The sequence below is a fragment of the Gracilinanus agilis genome, chromosome 2 (genome assembly GCF_016433145.1).
Source record: "Gracilinanus agilis isolate LMUSP501 chromosome 2, AgileGrace, whole genome shotgun sequence".
NCBI classification, from domain to species: domain Eukaryota; kingdom Metazoa; phylum Chordata; class Mammalia; order Didelphimorphia; family Didelphidae; genus Gracilinanus; species Gracilinanus agilis.
The window spans coordinates 431,428,906-431,447,967 of record NC_058131.1 but is presented as its reverse complement, the minus strand read 5'-3'; the positions used below and the strand labels follow the sequence as shown (position 1 = coordinate 431,447,967).

Here is a 19,062-nt window from a genome sequence, read left to right as displayed (position 1 = left end):
ATATATTTATATTACTCTCACCTATAAATTTTATTGGTGCATTTTACACGAATTTAATGGAATATTGATCAATAAGACATGAGAAATTCAGTTAAACTTGCAAAAATTTATATGAATTGATAGAAAGTGAAATAAGCAGAGCAAAAAGGACAATCTACACAATGACTCCCATAATCTAAATGAAAAGCTCATTAAAGGAAAACCAAACCGAGTAAATGATGGTCACCAGAAATTAGAAAAAGAAAATTTAATTCCCTCTCCATAGAAGATAGATACAGAACTACTAGTATAGAATAGCCCACATATTATAAATGCAATCACTGGAAGATATGTTTTTACTTCATTGTTTTTTCTTTGGGACAAAGGAGTGCTCAATCTACTCTCCATGTGCCCACATGAGTATGATGCACAGACAAACCAAAAAATTAATTAATTAAGATTTTACCTGTGGTTCAAAGCCCATGTCAAACATTCTATCTGCTTCATCAAGAACTACATATGTTACTCTTCGAAGGTTTGTCACTCTACCTACAATAAGAAGAAAAATAAAAACAACAGGAACCAAAAATCAATTGCAAGTCATCTTTTAACTACCAAGGACTTTAAAAAACTGTAAGGGAACTAAACTAACTAACTTAAACAGAGGGGGATAGGTTAAATATTTTTAAAACAGTGAATTAGATTTCAATCTTAATTGTCTTAATCTAATGGTAAATATATTCTGGCAATGGGTATATGAGGCCCTTATTTTTTCAAACTCTTCTCTTGCATACCATCATAGGGCCTGAAGAACCTGTAAAACTCAGAAAACAGCCCTCTCCAAAACACATCATAAAACTATGACTGAGATGAAGCATCGAGCCACATCAGCCATTATCTGACAGCATCACCTAGGAAAAAACATATTAGAGATTACAGCGTATGTGTGGAAGGCAAAGTTCCAGTGCTAACTGATCCAGTCTCAGAAAAGCTCCCTTCAAAATAGTCTATAACCTATGACCATATATTTAGAAATAATTTATAGGGATTTTTAATATCAATGTAAGAGGAAACACATTTTAAACCATTTTTTGCATGAGGATTCAATTTAGTTAAATTTTGCCACTGGTTCAAATAAGTACAATATTAACAATGAAAAATGAACAAACAAAACAGCACAGAATTAATAAGCACTTCTAGGAATGTTAACTTTAAATCAGCTGGCATTTAGAGGAAAATGCAAGGACTATTAAAGAAAAAAATAGATTTCAAAAGAAAACAGTCAAATTCAAGCAATGCACCATTACTCAAACTTTTTAATATATTGTTCTTTGCAGGCATGATTATCTTGTATCTTTTAATTATCAGTTTCCTGAATTCAAATAAAACTCAGCTATTAAGAAATTGATACAACTCTTAAAGCATTACTACTAGCAGTCCTTAAATTGTTTTGTTTAAATACTACAATGCAAACTCTTGAAAGTATTTTCTTCATAGTATTAAAACAAAGAAGCGACTTCTTAAAGTTACCCATTTTACAATTTAATATTCACAGCCCAAGTAGTTTGGCAAAATTTGGGAACAGCATTAAATCACCTACCTTTGATGGTTAAAGTCTTGGAAGCCCAGTTCTATAAATCTTGACGGGCCTTTTTCCACAGAAGTTAAATAATGTCAACAGTTTAGTAATAGTTTTAATTTGGAGTACTTTAATAAAGCATTAAGATTTTTCTAAAAAACATGCAATATTTACAAAAGAAAATTTCTTGAAGCTGCAATATCTTGATTTAATTCACATCTTAATGCCAGCTCCTGAATAAGGAAAAACTTTTCAATTTTACCAAAAAGAGCAAGGCAATTATTTTTCAAATAAAAAAAAATAATAAATTTAGAACAAAACTAAACTGACAATTTTTAATGTTAAGAATTATTAGATGAGAAATGTTAAAAAAAAACAAGCCAAAGAGTTTAAATTACTGTAGAAATCTTAAATTAAATATGCATTCAAATTAAAACTTGTCACAATTTCTTCATCATAAGCAATGTCTTAGATTTAATTTTTGAAGTCCATTCTGTAACAAAATGTCAAACATTAAATTCAAGATATTACAGCTTTAAGAGGTGAATTCCAGAAATTCATTCATTTAAACTTTTTCTTGAATATGCTTTGATTTAAGCAAAAATGTATAGAGTTCCATAATATGGAAAAATTTGAATGAAAAATGTCTCTTACTCACCACTATTGGCTGCTAACATGTCAATCATTCGGCCAGGTGTACAAACAATAATTTCAGCACCTCTTTTCAGTTCGGCAATCTAGTCAAAAAGATAATACATTAATGAATTAATTAACAGTCAACACTAGTCACTTTTGGGGGCAGCTGGGTGGTTCAGTGGATTGACAGCCAGGCCTAGAGGGATGGGAGGTCCTAGGTTCAATTCTAGCTTCAGATACTTTCTAGCTGTGTGACCCTGGGCAAGTCACTTAACTCCCATTGCCTAGAGCTTACGACTCTTCTGCCCTGGAACCAATACATAGTATTGATTCTAAGACAGAAAGTAAGCAGTTAAAACAAAACAAAACAAAAAACACGTCACTTTCTTAAACACAGTTCCCACAAACTCAAAAATATGTCACTTGGTCATTCTGTAAAATAAATATTTGAAGGCAATAGCTCAAAGCTGATAAGCAGCTTCCAAAACCTCTGGAGTTTAACTAACAAAATCTAGCTTAAGTAGGGTGGCAGCTTCATATACAATTGTCCTAATAGCTATAAGGAAAATTAGGAATTATTTTAGTATTATTTTCATTTCCCATTGGTTTTCAAAAACACAGAAAGAACTTAACATAAGGCCATACCACTTTAAATGACTATTCAAATGAATTTTTAAAAAGAGTGGTTCAAATATTAAAAACAAGTATGCACTATAGGATAAAGCATTAAATGCTGCCATTTTGGAATATTTTAAAACTAAAATTTACTTAACTTATATATCTTTATTTATGACTATTAGTATCCTGAAGGGAATACTGTCAGGAGTTCTGGTTCCAGCTCAGTCACTAATAATCACAGAACTTTAGAAAAGTCAGTTCACTGCTCTAAGCCTGAGTTAAACAGGGATAACCTTATCAGTCCTATTTCACAAGGGTTTTATTATATAATCGACAAGAGAGTAGTTATCTAAAGTACTGGGAAACAAACTGTCAAGCACAAGAGACTTATTTTTCATTTCTGACATTCTTATGAAATTTCAGTAGCAATAAATGAAGCACTAAATAAAGTAGAGTTATCCCTGAGGTGGCATCTTTATCCACCTGCTTTATTTAACACCTTGACTGCAGAAAACAGGGAAAAAAATCTTTTACATAGTGTCTTTCTCTGCCCTTCTCTACACAAGAAAGAATTTTATTTAATTTAGAATTATTCTAAATACAAACATTTCTAATCTAGTGAAAGAAATGTTCAAACTAGAATTTCTCTGGTATGCTCTATAGTAATTAAGAATAAAGACCATATAAAGAACACAGTTTGAGGCTAGCATTCCAGGAGTCACTTCTCAGTTTCTTTCCTGACCAATCTCCTCAGGGACTGAAATGGAGTTTCTGTAATGTTAGGTGGAACATGGCTCCAAACATTTCAGATCGGTGGACAGACAATGATTTTAACTAGACAAGACTGGGTTTGGTTATCACCTTTAATCCATTTCTCTAAGAAAGGCCCTAGCTTTTGTCCCATTCACTTTCTTTTGTATAGGAGGAACCTGAAAAGGCTAGAGAAAATATTTAATATTTTCAGGCAAGCTTTAAAAAGAGTTTTTTTAATAATATGCATTCACAATACCTGTTCACTGATTCCTGTTCCTCCATAGACACATACAACTCTAAGTCCCAATGTCTTCGAAAACTTCTTACATTCTTTTGTAATTTGTAAAGCCAGCTCTCTAGTCGGAGTCATGATGACAGCTGAAAAGATAAATACGTTTCAAGTCTAACCATCAAAATCTGGAAGAGATGTTATTCTTTTAAAGAGTAAATGTGAAGTCTCAGCAATGAAGTTCACATCATTTATGGTCTAGATTTTAATTTACTTTATGCAGCTTTAAAAGCTGAATTTCAAAAGATTTACAGTAACAGAGGCTTGCATAAAGGATGAAATAAAATTAAAATTGGAGCTTTAGTAACAGACTACTTGAAAGATAAATGAGGGGGGAAATTCCTCAGTCCACCTATGTGAAGTCTTGTTCAAACTGAATGTAAATGTCTCAAGTGCAAACCATAACAAAAGAAAATTAAGTCACTCACTGTGATGCCAGAATCCACAATGCTGTTTCAGAAGACAACCTTCAAGAAGAACTACAGATTCCCCTCTGTTTCCAAGAGAGGATGTGTACAATTTTCTAAAACCTAACTTATGTTTAAAAAATAAATCTCTGACAAAATGAGCCAAAAATTCTGTTCCTGAGGACCTGATGAAAAGATTCTGGCACTAAATGCGTCCATGGCTAAAATATAAGGGAAAATAAATTTCCCTTTTATGTTTTGCGTCGAGTTTCTAGATCCATGGATATTGGCTAAGAACATCTCAACATAAATAAACAGATAGATGCACAAGGAGTCTACCTGCCGAGTCAGAGTTTAATTATTGAGCTGTGCCAGGAGAGAGGCTGTTTTTGTACTTCTGAGGTGTCACTCCAGAGCTCGGAAGATTCTCACTCCACCTGCTGGTAAGGGGAAATCAGCCCCAAAGTGCCAAATTGATACAGGGAATGTACACAAAGACATTTTTATTGTCACACTTATGAACTTAGGTCTTATCTGGTTAACACTCAACGCAACCTAGAAAAACGTTTAAGAAAAGGAATCTACCTATGGGACCTTCTCCTTCTTCTAAAGCCCTCTGATCCATGATGTGTCTAAACATGGGCAAGAGAAAAGCAATTGTCTTTCCACTTCCTGTTTTGGCAATGCCAATCAAGTCTCGTCCAGACATGATAGCTGGTATGGCTTGGGCCTGGATTGGTGTAGGCTTTTCATAACCATGCCTTGAAAAGAAAAACAAGAGAAGATAATGTTAATAAAAATCTTCTTATACTCCTGTAAGTCCCTGAATCACATTTCAAAACATTAAACTAAAGGGTAGAAAAATCTATACTATTAAGAAATACACTACCAAATATCTGAAAATGTGGATTAATGATTTTGCTAATATGAACTCTATAATAATCCACTTACTTTTTCAGGGAATTTAATATCTTCATTGAAATTCCACACTGAACCCAAGTTTTGATTGGTTTAGGGCAGCCTTTTCCTTTGACCGTAATGCCCTCCATTTCCAACCGAAATATATTCACTTCTGCAAAACATAATTTAGGTTAAAGACTGTAAAATGTTTTCTCTCTAAACACAAGTATCTTGACAGTTTTTAATTAGGCTCAGTGACATTCTGAATCTATTTCCCCTCATCATTTGACTTAGTCCTATGATTATTCCATAAAAGAGCTAGAGAAAGACACATGGATGAATGGATAAAGGAAATGGTAGTCACTACTAAATGCCTACTCAGGTTTTTTTAAAATCCAATTTACAAAGAAATTAGTTGAGAATTAATATTTACATAAATTTCTAAAAATGAACTCCATAGGCCCATCAAGGTCACAAAGGTACCACCAGTGTTCCTAAGTCAAAACAAGGAAAATGCAACAGAAACATTTTGTTTGACACAGGGACTCTCTTGCTTCTTTCACAATATCAAGGTATTCCCAATACTAAATAATGGCAATTTAACTTATTTTACCATCTTGAGACATTTTTGCCAGCTCTGGAACTTCAACATAAAAGTTTTTTCTGTATGGTTCATATTCAATTTTTCCATGATCAACTGGTTCTAGGAGCTTCCTCTGTTTGGTCTGATATCCTGTCAGGGCTGTCTGAAGATCAACTTCTTCCTCTTCTGATGAATACTGCAGATTAGGAAATCATAAATTGACTCATTTGAAAAGGATGGTTCTTCCCCAAATTTTAACTCACTAGAAGGCAATAATCCCAGACTCTATTCTTATGTACTTTCAATTGGATTTTATGGTAATCACAATACTTCAGACTTCTTAAGACTGTCTAAAAGGGATGGAGTCTGAATACGGATAGAAGCATACCATTTTCCACTTTATTTTTTTTTCATGAGTTTTTGTTCTATGTATATTCTTTCAAAATGTGATGAATATCAAAATATGTATTGCACGATAGCACATATACAGCTTATGTCATATTGTTTGCTATCTCAGGGAGAGGCGAAGAGAACAAGAAAGAAAGAGAATTTGGATTGCAAAAAGTCAGAAAACAAACGTTAAAAATTATCTCTAGGGGAAACTAAGTAGCAGGATAGAGTACCAGGCCTGGAGTTAGAAGAAACTGGGTTCAAATCTGCCTTTAAACACTTTCTAGCCTGTGACCTTGGCCAAAGTGCTTAACCCCAATTGCTCAGCCTTTGCAGCAATTCTGTCTTAAGAGTTAATACTAAGACAGAAGATAAGGGTTTAAAAAATTTGTCTCTAGGTGTAATTGGGGGAAAAATATAATAAAATATTACTGAAGGAGAAAGGGGGGGGAAAAAGATAAAAGGGAAATGTCTTGGCTAATATTTTCAGTAAGGTTCTGGAAAAGCATTATTTTACTACAGTAAAGAAAATGGTCTTAAATTCATCTTAAAATATTTAACTGTAGGTTATAAGATACAACTGTTATACTTAATGTTTCCCTCCTCTAAGAAGCAATAAAGTGGGTGGGGGTTTTAGATACTTTTTCTATTCCTGCTCTGCTGCAAAATCTAAAATAAGGTTTAGCATTAAGGAATAAACTATAATCCAAACTGTTCAATTAAAACAGCAGTTTTCTTATTCTTCCTTCCATGAAACTTTGGAACAACCCATAATGGAAAAAATGATGTTGACATTTCACTTTCTCTTTTCTAAAATAGTTTACGGGGGTAGCTGGGTAGCTCATCGGATTGAGAGTCAGACCTACAGATGGGAGGTCTTAGGTTCAAATCTGCCCTCAGACACTTCCTAGCTGTGACTGTGGGCAAGTTACTTAACCCCCATTGCCTAGCCCTTACAACTCTTCTGCCTTGGAACCAATACATAGTATTGATTCTAAGGAGGAAGATAAGGGTTTAAAAAATAAGATAAAATAAAGCCAACAAATTTACTAATAGAAGAACTATCTTTTCTAATTTTATTTTGATGAACTGACAAGGCTTCTGTAAAAGCATCTCCATGAATACTTTTAACAAAAGATCATGAACCCAATATGACTTTAGTTAATGATGAACTACCTCCATTGCATCCTGGTCATTCTCCATGAGTTCTCCTTTCTTCTTTTCAGATTCTACAGTAGCCTTTTTAGTTGTCACAACAGTGACAACCTTTGTGACAGTTGGTCCCGATTTCTGTAACATAAGAAGACATAAAATCTCCCACAAAATTGAAAACTTGTAGACTAACTACCTCACACTGATATTCGACACCAGCTAAGCTCAACAGAAATTACTTAGATTAGTTTGTGGGCAAGATAATGAATGACAAATCAAATAATCTTTACTAGTTTGTACAATGTAATAAAATACAATAATTCAAAAAGCAGTATTCACAAAAAAAAATTTAATGTACTTTTACCAATAGTACAAATATATTTAAGTTAAAAGTAAAAAACTTTTCAATACTATATTTGTACAATTTACTAGTTCTACAACACACTTTTGATCTGAGAGAAAACTGAAATATGAACTAACTTTTCTAAAATTATTTAAGTGATTAATCTTAACCTAAGATCTTGGTTCTGTTTTTTTAAAATGTAACATAACCTTAGAAACTTGATCAAACAAAAATTAGAACCAAAAGATTGCTCAAGATAATAAATTTTAGGTAGTTATAGTTTTTCAAGTAAATAATAACTTTAACAATATAGAAACTAAGTCATTTTGTTTCCATGGTTCCCTTCTGAAGTTTGGTTTTATATATTTTCCCAGATTTTGTTGCTATTATTTTCCCAGTACAATCACTGTTTATATAATTTTAAATTTGTTTCTTCACACTAGAACATTTTATGTATCTTCCTATTTTTCTTTGTATCCTTTGTATTTATCATTTCTTGTGGTAGATTATTACATATAATATTCATTTTACTCAAATGCCACAATGAGCTTAGTCATTATTCAATTTTTGGTTGTAATATCAAGGGTTCTGCCACTGTCATAAAACAGTACATTTGTTTCTTCACAAACCTGTCAGGATTAAATTTTATTTTTTAACTAACTTTGCCAATTTATTAGACATAAGGAAATCTCACACTTGTTATAATTTGCATTTCTATGATTATCTAAGAGTTTAAACACTTTTTGAAGGGTAACTAATATATATGCCCATTCATATCCTTCAATTCCCTAAATATTTATAGCAGATATTTTCCCCTCTCTATTTTCATTTTGTTCTGGATAAACATGGGTACTGCACAAAAACTGGTTTTTTTGTAATCAAATGTATCTAATTTTTTCTTCTATAATTTTTTCTATTTGTTAAGTAGGAATTTTTCACTTGACTCTTATTCGGCAATCCAATTAATTTACAGGAAAGATTTTAAGTTTTAAGGTCATAGTATCAACACTATTTTTAAAAAATTATTCATTTTCCAATGAAATACAATTACATTTTCTTAGCATTCTGCCCTAAAATTAATACATACACATTCACATATGTATGTACATACACTCTACATTTTTTAAATTATCCAATCTCAGCAAAAATTTTACTCTCAGTCCTATTAAATATTTCAATCTCTGTGAAATTATTTTTATTTTGCAGGGTGCCTTAATATTGTCTCTGGCCAAAACAAAGTGTATCAGTGCAACTGAATTCTTATTTAGCTATCTTAGTCTTTGACAAGAATGGTTATCTTTGCTAATGTGGGGCTTAAATCCAATAAATCTTCTCTTCTGTACTATACTAATCCACCTTAAATAATTTCTTATTTTTGTGTAAAAAGTCTTATAGAATTCAAATGGCTGTGCTTCAAAATTTTTTTCCTGGTTGCTTATAAAATCTTATCCATGTCATTTTAGTCTTTAAACTGGACAATAGTGTGTCTCAGTGAGTTAAATTTGATATTTACCTCCTACCAATTTTGTCATATGGAATCTATCACTCTTTTCTACCATTTCTAGAAAATGATTCTATACATTTATAATCAATAAATATTAAATAAGTGCATTGTGCTAATCTAAAAATAATGGCCTGACTGCTTCCCAATATTAGTTTTCAGATGATTCATAAATGCTCAATTTTCTCTCCTAGCTCTCTCCTCAAAAAAAAAAATTATTTCTGCTTGTGTCTGGGCAGTTCTCAAAGAATATAAAGTTTCAGAGAAGTTACCAACTTGCCTTGGTTGGAGAAGTTTCCTCAACTAGTTCACTATACCCGTGAAATGATAAGTTCAGTCCCTATACTCTACAACCTTCAAGTACCACTTTCTAAGGTAGACTTTTATATTTAGGTTAGGCAGCCATTTGGAATCTTGAGGTATATATCGCATGAAACACTGGTTAAAACCTATTTCCCTTCTGGTTTTACTAGTAGTTCTTAATAACATAAGGAGTCTTCATCTCTCCCTCCCCCTCATGAAGTTTGTGTTCCTGGGTTTTGAACTTTACAAAGTAGTCTGACCCACTGTTTAACTTCTCTACTTTTAAACAAATGCTAAATAGTACTGTTGATAATTATTGCTATAGTTAGTTTGAAATCTAGTAATTATTTCTATTTTTCAAAGATGTTATCAAATGGTCTGGTTCTGCCATTCACTTGTCATGACTTTTTAGTTGCACTCAGTTCCTTCTTCGGTTTTATATTTTTGCCAATTTCATTTCTTCATCCAAATCCTTATTTATGCATGCATTATTTATTTTATTGTATTCTAAGGAAATTCTAGTTTCTCTCATCTATATTTTCTCTATAACAATTTGTAGTGTTCTTGTTCATATAGTTTAATTATACTTTTCTTCAGGCTTTGCCGTCTCCAGTTTTCTTAAATTCCTAATTTTTTCCACTGTTTTAAAATTCATGTTTATTTCTTTGAGCATCTGTGTCCTTAAAAATATATTCTTTTGAGCACTTTATTTCCTCTGTTTGGTATTTTTAATGGAGATATAGAGGAATTAAGATTTATTTTCCAAGAAGATAGAGTGAAAAACTGCAAAATAAATCTTTGGAGAATTCCAAGAAGATAAAGTGAAAAATTGCAATTCTCCAAAATTTTTTTACACATTTTTTAAAACGACCAAACAAGAAATAATGAAAAGATATTTACCTTCTCACTTCCACCACCACCTTTAACACTTCTCATGTTAAATTTCTTGACCTCCTCTTTTACTTCTTCCATGTATGCATCTAGTGGATCTAATTCTTCATCTTCAATTTCATTCCCTTCCTTTTCTCCTTCTGCAGGTTCTTCTTCATCATCTAAAATATGAGAATATATAAATACAGATTTGCATTTTTTACTTTCATTTGATTCAGACCTGAGTGACAACAACAAAGGTGATATAACTGAAAGATGAGGAAGTTGGTGGGAAGGGGGAAGAATGACAGATTCAGTTTTATTTACATTATAACCCAGATTCCTGGTTTCTAATTTCTGGATTAAAAAGGTTTCCAAGAGAAATTATTTAGACTGGAGGATCAATAACCTTTCAAAAGTTAAAAAGTTGGAGGAAAAAATGGAGAGATTTGGAGCAGACCAGATATAGGTAAGAGTCCTCTAATGTGCTTTTCCCCAGCTATAGTACTTTAGGAAAGGCAAAAAAATTTACTGTGCTAGTTCATTGGTAAAATGGGAACAGTAGACTTACAACCTTATACGATTGATATAAACATGAGATAATATATGTAAACTTTATGAACTCTAAAGTGTGCTTATGTAAATGTCAGCTTTTTCCTAACATGTCAGAAGGGGTGGAGGTGCTGATGCAGACTATTTGGCAGTTAGCAGTTTCCCAAACAACAAATGGATTTTATACCACTGAAAATTATGCTATATATGCAACTTTTGCTAAAAATGTCCTAAGTAATTTACCCTTAAACTTAATTCTAAATTATATACTATGCCATCCCTATCTTGGACTTGTCCTATCCCATAAAAGTGACCCTTCACTAAAAATTATTTATTGAATATTTTTATCTATAATCTAAAAGGTGAATTTAATAGGAAAATCTATCAGTGCTACTCTAGCTTTACTTTTCTTCCTTCCCAAAACTGACCTTTGAGCTAACAGTTAAACAAACAGGACATGCTTCCTAGCCTGATTCCTTGCTCTCTTGTCCTGTCACCAGGCATGCTTCACCAAAGTACAACTCTGTATCATCCTCCTCTATTACTACTCCCACTGTGCTGATTGGGTCCAATATAAAGGTATGTTATCTACTGTTGACTGGTTAATTCACAATGGTTGTTTCAAAATATCTCCAACAGTAAGTTTCACATACCATCAACCCCTCTTCTCATCCTCAACTGAGGACCTTACCTCATATTTTACTCAGAAAATAAAAACTATTTACTGTGAACTTCCTTGACACCCCTTTTCTACATTTTGAAGCCCACTGAAATCAACATACTTTTCATCCTTACTCCAACCCCTGAAGTGGCCTTTCTCATCAAGGACGAACCCTGCCTACATGTATCATTAATTTCATCCTTTTCCATCTCCTCCAGCAGACTTAATCACCTTCCTCCTCTCTCTCTAATTCCCAATCTCCTCCATTCTAACAGGTCCATCCCTGCTACCTACAAACATAGTTCCTTCTACCATTTGACCCTACTATCCTGTCTAGCTATTGGTCTAATATTTCTTATTCCTTTTACAGCCAAATCCCCAGATTAAGTTATTTAGTCTATAATTGCCTGCATTTCCTTTTCTCTCATTCACATTTGGCTTCTGATCTGAAGAAGAATTAAACTGAAATTGTTTTTTGGTGCAATGGAAAGTGCAGTGGCTTCAGAATAAGAGGACCTAAATTCAAATCCCATTGGTGATACTACATATGTGACCCAGGATAGTTACTTAAACTATATCTGGATTATTATTTGAAAATAAGGCAGGTAGTATATATAACTTCTAATGCCCTTTTATAGTAGTCGTTTAGTCATTTCAATCATGAACTTCTCCATGACCCCATTTGGGTTTTCTTGACAAAAATTCTAGCTCTACAACTACTACTCTAAAACTTCCCAAAATTGCCAGTGACATCTGCTGCCTTTTCCTCAATCATCCTTCTTGATTTCCTTATAACATTTGACAATGTTGACCACATTCTCTCTCCAGAATATTTTCTTTCTGGATTTTTGTTACAATGTTCTTTTGATTCTCCTTCTACTCTGATAACTTCTAAATTTCCTTTGCTACATCATCCATATCATGCCTCCCAAAGGTAACCATAACTTAAGGCACTGTCTTAAGTCCTTCTCTCTCTATGCTCTAGTTTGGTGATCTCTTTAGCTCTTTTTTTATGTAAACAACTCCCAAAATTATATATTCAGCCGATTTTGAACTCTAAGTCTCCTGTCATTAATTACTCACTGTACATTCTAAACTGGATGTTCCTTAGGCATCTCAAACCTATCATGTCTAAAACAGAACTTACTATCTTTCCCCAAAAACAAATCTCTCCTTTATGTCCTGATATTTCTCTTGATAGCACCATCTTCCTCCTATGCATATAGTTTTATACTCAATCACCTTTGATTCCTCATTCACTTTCTCACCTTCACCCTAGATATCCAATCCATTATCAAGTCTTATCCCTTCCTCCACAATTCCATATCTCCATTCCCATCTGCCTTTTTCTCACATAGTCACTATCCTTGTGCATCACCTCATGACTACTGCAACAACCAATGCTAATTGGTCTTCCTGCCTCAAGTCTCTCTGCTTTCCAATCTATCTTACATTTAGTCTGTCATGTCATTCTATTTAGTAAATTTACTCCAATGGCTCCTTCTAATCTCTAGGATCAAATACCAACTCCTTTATTTGGCAATTAAAAACCTCCACAGTCTGGTTCCAAACCACCTTATTTTTCTTTACACTCTACCATCAAGCCAAACTGGCCTTCCTGCTATTCCTCACCCCTACTCTATTTCCCTTACCCACATCATTGCAAAGGATGTACTCTTAGACTCTCTCAATTCTTTCAAGCCTCAGCTCAAGCACTACCTATATGTGGCTTTCAGAATTTCCCCTAAATGCTAGCACTCCCCCAACCTAACACCACCTTGTTTATTTTGTACATATCTCCTTCAATAGAATGTAAGTTAGGGGAAGCTAGGTGACTCAGTGGATGGAGAGTCAGGCCTGGAATTGAGAGGTCCCGGGTAAAATCTGGCCTCAAACACTGGGCAAGTCACTTAAGCTCAGTTGCCTAGGCATCACTGCTTTTCCTTCTGCTTTAGAATTGATCCTAGTATTAATTCTAAGGCAGAAGGCAGGGAATTAAAAAAAAAAGTATTTAAAGAAAAAATTTTCATTTTTGTCTTAGTATATCAACTGCTTAGCATATAGTATGTTCTTAAATGCTTTATTAATTTGATTCACAAACTGGCTGTAAAGCCAACAAATTAAGAAAATACCATCATCATCTTCAAGACTCCATTTTTTCCCCTGCTTCATTTCTTCGATTTCTTTTTTCAATTCTCCTATATTTTCCATTGCTTTTTTGCGCTGTTCTTCTCTCCATTTTTCTACTCTCTCTTTCCGTTTTCTCATTTCTTCTTCCAATTTATTCTGATCAAAGTTCTAAAATAGAAAAGAGTTGCTAATTAAACTTCATGTGACATATACCAACTGTGTTTACAACATAAGAAAAGTACTGTACACAATGGTAGCCATAACAAAACTGCTAAACAAACATGAGGAACATGTTATCCACACTAAATTATATTAGTTTAAAAGTCTCTTCAACTAAGGAATTTGACTTTAAAGTTCAAAGAAATTTACCAGAACAGTTTCACCTAAATTCAGATTAGAATCATACTCTAGAATTTACACATTCTTCTCATGTTGCCTCCATGTAAAGCCTTATTTTCCCACTACAAAGCTGCGAGTAAACCACAATTATCCGTATAAATGAAAAGGCCATTTCCATGAATGTCATCTATCCAACTACAAAACTAACTCTTGGTGCTTGTTTCCTAAAACAGGTAACTAGAATTACTTTAAAATAAAGTATGTAGCCATTAAAATACTTAAGAGGTTTACCAGATGCTAAAATATAAAAGAGCACTGAGCTTAAATTAAGAGAGCTCAGTTTCAAATCCAGCTATCCCATACACCTTTGTGACTCTAGATAGGTCACTTAGTCTGAGACTCGGTTTCCTTATCTGTAACATGAGAAAGGTGGACTAAAGTCCTTCCAGCTTTTTAGCTCTGATCTTATGATCTTTGTGACACCCAAATGAAATAAACTTTAGTTTCTCTGTAAGGGAGTGAAAAATAAATTTTAGTTTATTCTCTCTTGTCATTCTGAAAGCAGCTTAATAATACTTTTGGTTATAAATTAGCATACATACGCTAACATCTTTTTCCTTTTCTTCTTCTTTGTCATCTTTTTCTTTTTTCTTGTCTTTAGAAACATCTACACCATCTGTTTTTTCTTTAGATCTTGACCTGAAGAAAAAAAGAAGACATATTAATCTGAGATCAACTATATGCTTTTTAGGACATTCATATGAAAATGTTTTTACACATTTACATAACAAATTTCCAAGTAGTTAAATAAAGATAACATAATTCAAAGGCCAAACCAAAGTTTTTACAACCTACTTTTCATAAATTTGTCTACCAAATACATTAATAATATAGGTTAAAAAGAACTGAAAGTGATGAAGCCATCCATTTCAGATGTATATATTTAAAGATCTCATAATCTTTCATAATGAAATTAACACCAACTATCATTACAAAGAAAAATTAAAGGCATAATGTAGTAGGAGCAATATCAATTAGGTCCATGTTACAAAGATAGGCTATTTTGTCACAAAGGCTTGATTTATCCATGTATCTGTTGATGCAGCTTCCTAGTTGCCAAGGAAGCTAGCCCAATATAATAAAGTCATTGAACCTTATACTTGACGGATAGCCTACTGCTGCAGTAGTCATTACATTACATTACTCAAGATATTGACTGGATATGTTTCTGGAGAGGCAAGGGAGGCTATGTTCACATGATATTGTTTATATCCTTGAGTTTCCTACTCTGGACTCCTACCTAAATGATACAAGATAGTTCCTTTAACAAGACAGGATTTTCCAATTTTTAAATGGAAATGGTACATTTGGTAACTTGTTTGGTTCCTTGGGCATTAACACTTTTTAGGAAAAAGAACTGATTCTTTTGGAGGCTTAGCATTATCATGGAAAAATAAAATGCTAATAGTTTTTGGTTCAATCATTTTGGAAAATAACAAGGAATTAATCTAATAAACATCATGAAAATGGTCATAGGAGGCAGCTGGATAGCACAGTGGATTGAGAGCTAGAGAAGGGAGGTCCTAGTGGAGAGAGAATCTAGAGAAGGGAGGTTCTAGGTTTAAATCTGACCCCAGACACTTCCAAGCTGTGTGACTCTGGGCAAGTCATTTAACCCCCGTTGCCTAGTCCTTGCCATTCTTCTGCTTTAGAACCAATATATAGTGTTGATTCTAAGGTGGAAGATAAGGGCTTAAAAAGAAAAAAAGAAAATATTCATACCCTATAATCCTGCAATTCCACTATTCAGTTTAACTCTCCTGACATGGGGGGAAAGGACTTAATCTGTAGAAAAATATGTCAAGTAGCACTATATGTAACAGCAAAATCTAAAAACAGATTATGTATGCAATGATTAGGAAAACAAGTTAAAAAATTATATAATAAAAATTACCTAATAAAAACATTAAGAATTAAAAAGAAATATGGAAAGGGGCAGCTGGGTAGCTCAGTGGATTGAGAGCCAGGCCTAGAGACGGGAGGTCCTAGGTTCAAATCCGGCCTCAGACACTTCCCAGCTGTGTGACCCTGGGCAGGTCACTTGACCCCCATTGCCTACCCTTACCACTATTCCACCTATAAGTCAATACACAGAAGTTAAGGGTTTAAAAAAAAAAAAAAGAAATATGGAAAGATATGAGATGACAGCAAAAAAGATTCAAAAATATGCACACTGAATGAAACTACATAAATAAATACAATAAAATTCATGTTAGATACATATGCTGACTTTGTTCAAATGTTTAGTTTAACAAGTGACCGAACAAGGGAAAAGATTATTATAATCATTTTTTTGTTTTTATTGTGCTTATTTGGTCTTTTTGCATTTTCTTTCTTATATTCTTATTCACATATTTTTAATATTCATGCTTTTCTGATAGGGGGTAAAACAAATGAGTAGAAATTTTTTTTTAAAGGAATGAGAAAAATGACCTGGCTCTAAGCTAGAATGATGCTGGATAAGAATATTACCTATTCTCTGCTTTCTTATTTTTGCCAGGACTAGAGGATCGGGATCTTCTTCCTCGGCTTCTGCTTCTTGACCGTCTCCTGTCTCGACTTCGAGATCGTCTCCGCTCTCTGCTTCTCTCTCTCTCTCTACTTCTTGACCGTCTAAGAAAGAGGTAAAAAATTATCAATTTAGCAGCATGTCATTTGAAACCTGTGGTTACTTCAGACTCTTTTCTCCAATTATGTTCAATCTATAATAACCAAGAAAAGGCTTAACAAAATGGAGAAGGCCGACCTTGAAGCAAGCCTGGGTTCATTCAATTGTGAGCTCCTTCAGGGAAGGAACTGCCTTTTGCCTTTCTCTTTATATCCATTTGCCTAGTACAATGCCTGGTTTTGAGTAGATGCTTAAAAAATGCTTAATGATTCACACTTTTGCATGCAGTCTCCCCTCATTAGAATGTGAGCTCTTTGAAAGCAAAGTCTGGTCTTTTGTTTTGTTTTTCCTTTGTATCCTGAGATCTTAGCATAGGGTCTGGCAGACAGTAAGTAATTAATAAAAGCCTGCTGACTGATTGCTGTCATCCTATCTGGGCCAATTATTTAAGCTCACAGTGTTCTAAACAACTCTTTAAGATCAGGTTCCTCAGAAAAACTTGCATTGGTCAAGGGAGCTTATTCATCTGTGAATTCCCTATAACAATGAAATCACAGATTCTATCCCTGTCCCTTCCCTTTAACCAACATCATTGAGTGTCATGAATAAAATTGATAGCTTCAGTGCCAACCAACTCATATTATTGTATCTTTTAAGCAACTAGACAAGAAAAAAACCTTTTTCTAATTACTATCAAGAAGTTTCTATAAAAATAGTATACTATTATTATGCTAATTACAGCTCTAATGTTAAGGTGAATTAAGGAAGGGATGCTATGGCAAGTCAATGACAAGAGAAGGGGAAGAAAAGGAATAGATTTTGGAAAACACAGGAAGGGAAATAACAATATGATCCAGTCAGAAAATTAAATTGGCTCTAGACATCCAGGTCATGTTGATCCTTCTGGGGAAGAAAAAATATATATAGAGAGACTTAGAAATAGACTTGCAAAGCAAAAATATAAAAGAAAATGATAGGGTGGTTAACAACAAAAACATTTATTAGCAAAACAAAGCTGCACAAATATTAATATCATAATATTATCAGCATTTAATGAGTATGATCTTTGATAAAACAGGTAACATGAGGGCTGCTAACTGAAACAATGGACAGAGCACTGGGTCTGGAGTCAGGAAGACCTGAATTTAAATTTGACCTCAGAAATTTACTATGTGATCCTAGGCAAATCAGTATACTTGTTTGACTCAGTTTCCTCATTTATAAAAGGTGGATAAATAATAGTTCTTACCACTTATTGTGAGAATCAAATGAGATAATAATTGTGAAGTGCTTAGCATAATGCCTGGCACAGAATAATATATAAGTGTTAGTGATTAGCTATTATTAATTATGCTAATAACTCATACCTATATAACATTTTAATATCTACTGGATAGAATGCAGTGCTTATAGGAAAACGAACTATAATGGAGTGATCTCACTTTCCTTCCAAGAGGAGATGATCAAATGTGGGTTTACTCAATAAATTACACTACAATGTAATTTACCTACTAAGAGACTGAGTAAATGTTTAATACAGTTATATGGGTATAGTGGAGGTGGGGAGTAGTTTGGGGAGGGGTGCAGGTGCTCTGGTGTACCAGGGGTTTGGGTACCACATATGGAAGATTCATTTAAAAATAACCTATTTTGAGCATGTTCTGATGTTAAGTTGTAGAAATAGATATTTATCGTTTTTTTTAAACCAGAGAAACTATCTCTAAAGTTATTCTATATGTTAATAAATTCAGAATCCTAAGGTTTGAATTAGTTCTCACCATACAACTTAGTTACTGGCAATTCAAAACTTTAGTGACTGTATTAACTTGTGTTTATTTATTTTTCAAGCAATTTTAGGGAAAGATATTACCAGTTACAGCCCAGAAAAAGAAAATCTGTCAGAGAAACTGCTCTGAGAGCCATGCATGATTCCAAAAGACCTAAGAAGAAGATGACAGTAATAGAAAATGTCCCCAGAAATCAGATGGCTGCATCATGAGACTCTTGAGTCCATGGATATAATGAATGGAACAGTGGAGCTTGGGTCACATATCTTTCATGGATATGATCATTCCTATGTGTATTATTTTATTTTATTTGTAAGATCCTTGTGCCAAAAGGGGGAGTGCCCCTGAATGGGGCTATCTGTCAATGCACTTATCAATTTTAACATATTAAGAAATAGCCAGGCATCATAGTTATGTACATCATAAAATGTACAGTACCTTAAGGTCCTTATGTATCATGGTAAGCCAATCCTGAAATGTATATATATAATATCTGGAATGATTCACAGGGAGAATAATATGTCCCAGTGAATCAGAGGGAGGAATAAAGAAAATTAATTTTGAATTGTGGCAAGTTCTATATGAAACCATTCTTAGACTTCAGGCTTCAAAGGTCAGCCAG

General features: G+C 33.5%; 1 protein-coding gene across 1 annotated transcript in view; it reads right to left on the bottom strand.

Moving 5' to 3' along the window:
- The window catches only part of DDX46 (DEAD-box helicase 46), a 51,450-nt gene that overhangs the window by 20,475 nt on the left and 11,913 nt on the right, over positions 1 to 19,062 (bottom strand). Inside the window, exons 3-13 of the mRNA XM_044664692.1 lie at positions 16,518 to 16,658; positions 14,588 to 14,684; positions 13,649 to 13,814; positions 10,334 to 10,485; positions 7,311 to 7,424; positions 5,775 to 5,940; positions 5,213 to 5,333; positions 4,847 to 5,022; positions 3,822 to 3,943; positions 2,217 to 2,295; positions 446 to 528 (exon numbers count right to left, since the gene is read on the bottom strand). Coding sequence (XP_044520627.1) covers positions 446 to 528; positions 2,217 to 2,295; positions 3,822 to 3,943; positions 4,847 to 5,022; positions 5,213 to 5,333; positions 5,775 to 5,940; positions 7,311 to 7,424; positions 10,334 to 10,485; positions 13,649 to 13,814; positions 14,588 to 14,684; positions 16,518 to 16,658 — 1,417 coding nt within the window. The remainder of the gene's footprint in view (positions 1 to 445; positions 529 to 2,216; positions 2,296 to 3,821; positions 3,944 to 4,846; positions 5,023 to 5,212; positions 5,334 to 5,774; positions 5,941 to 7,310; positions 7,425 to 10,333; positions 10,486 to 13,648; positions 13,815 to 14,587; positions 14,685 to 16,517; positions 16,659 to 19,062) is intronic.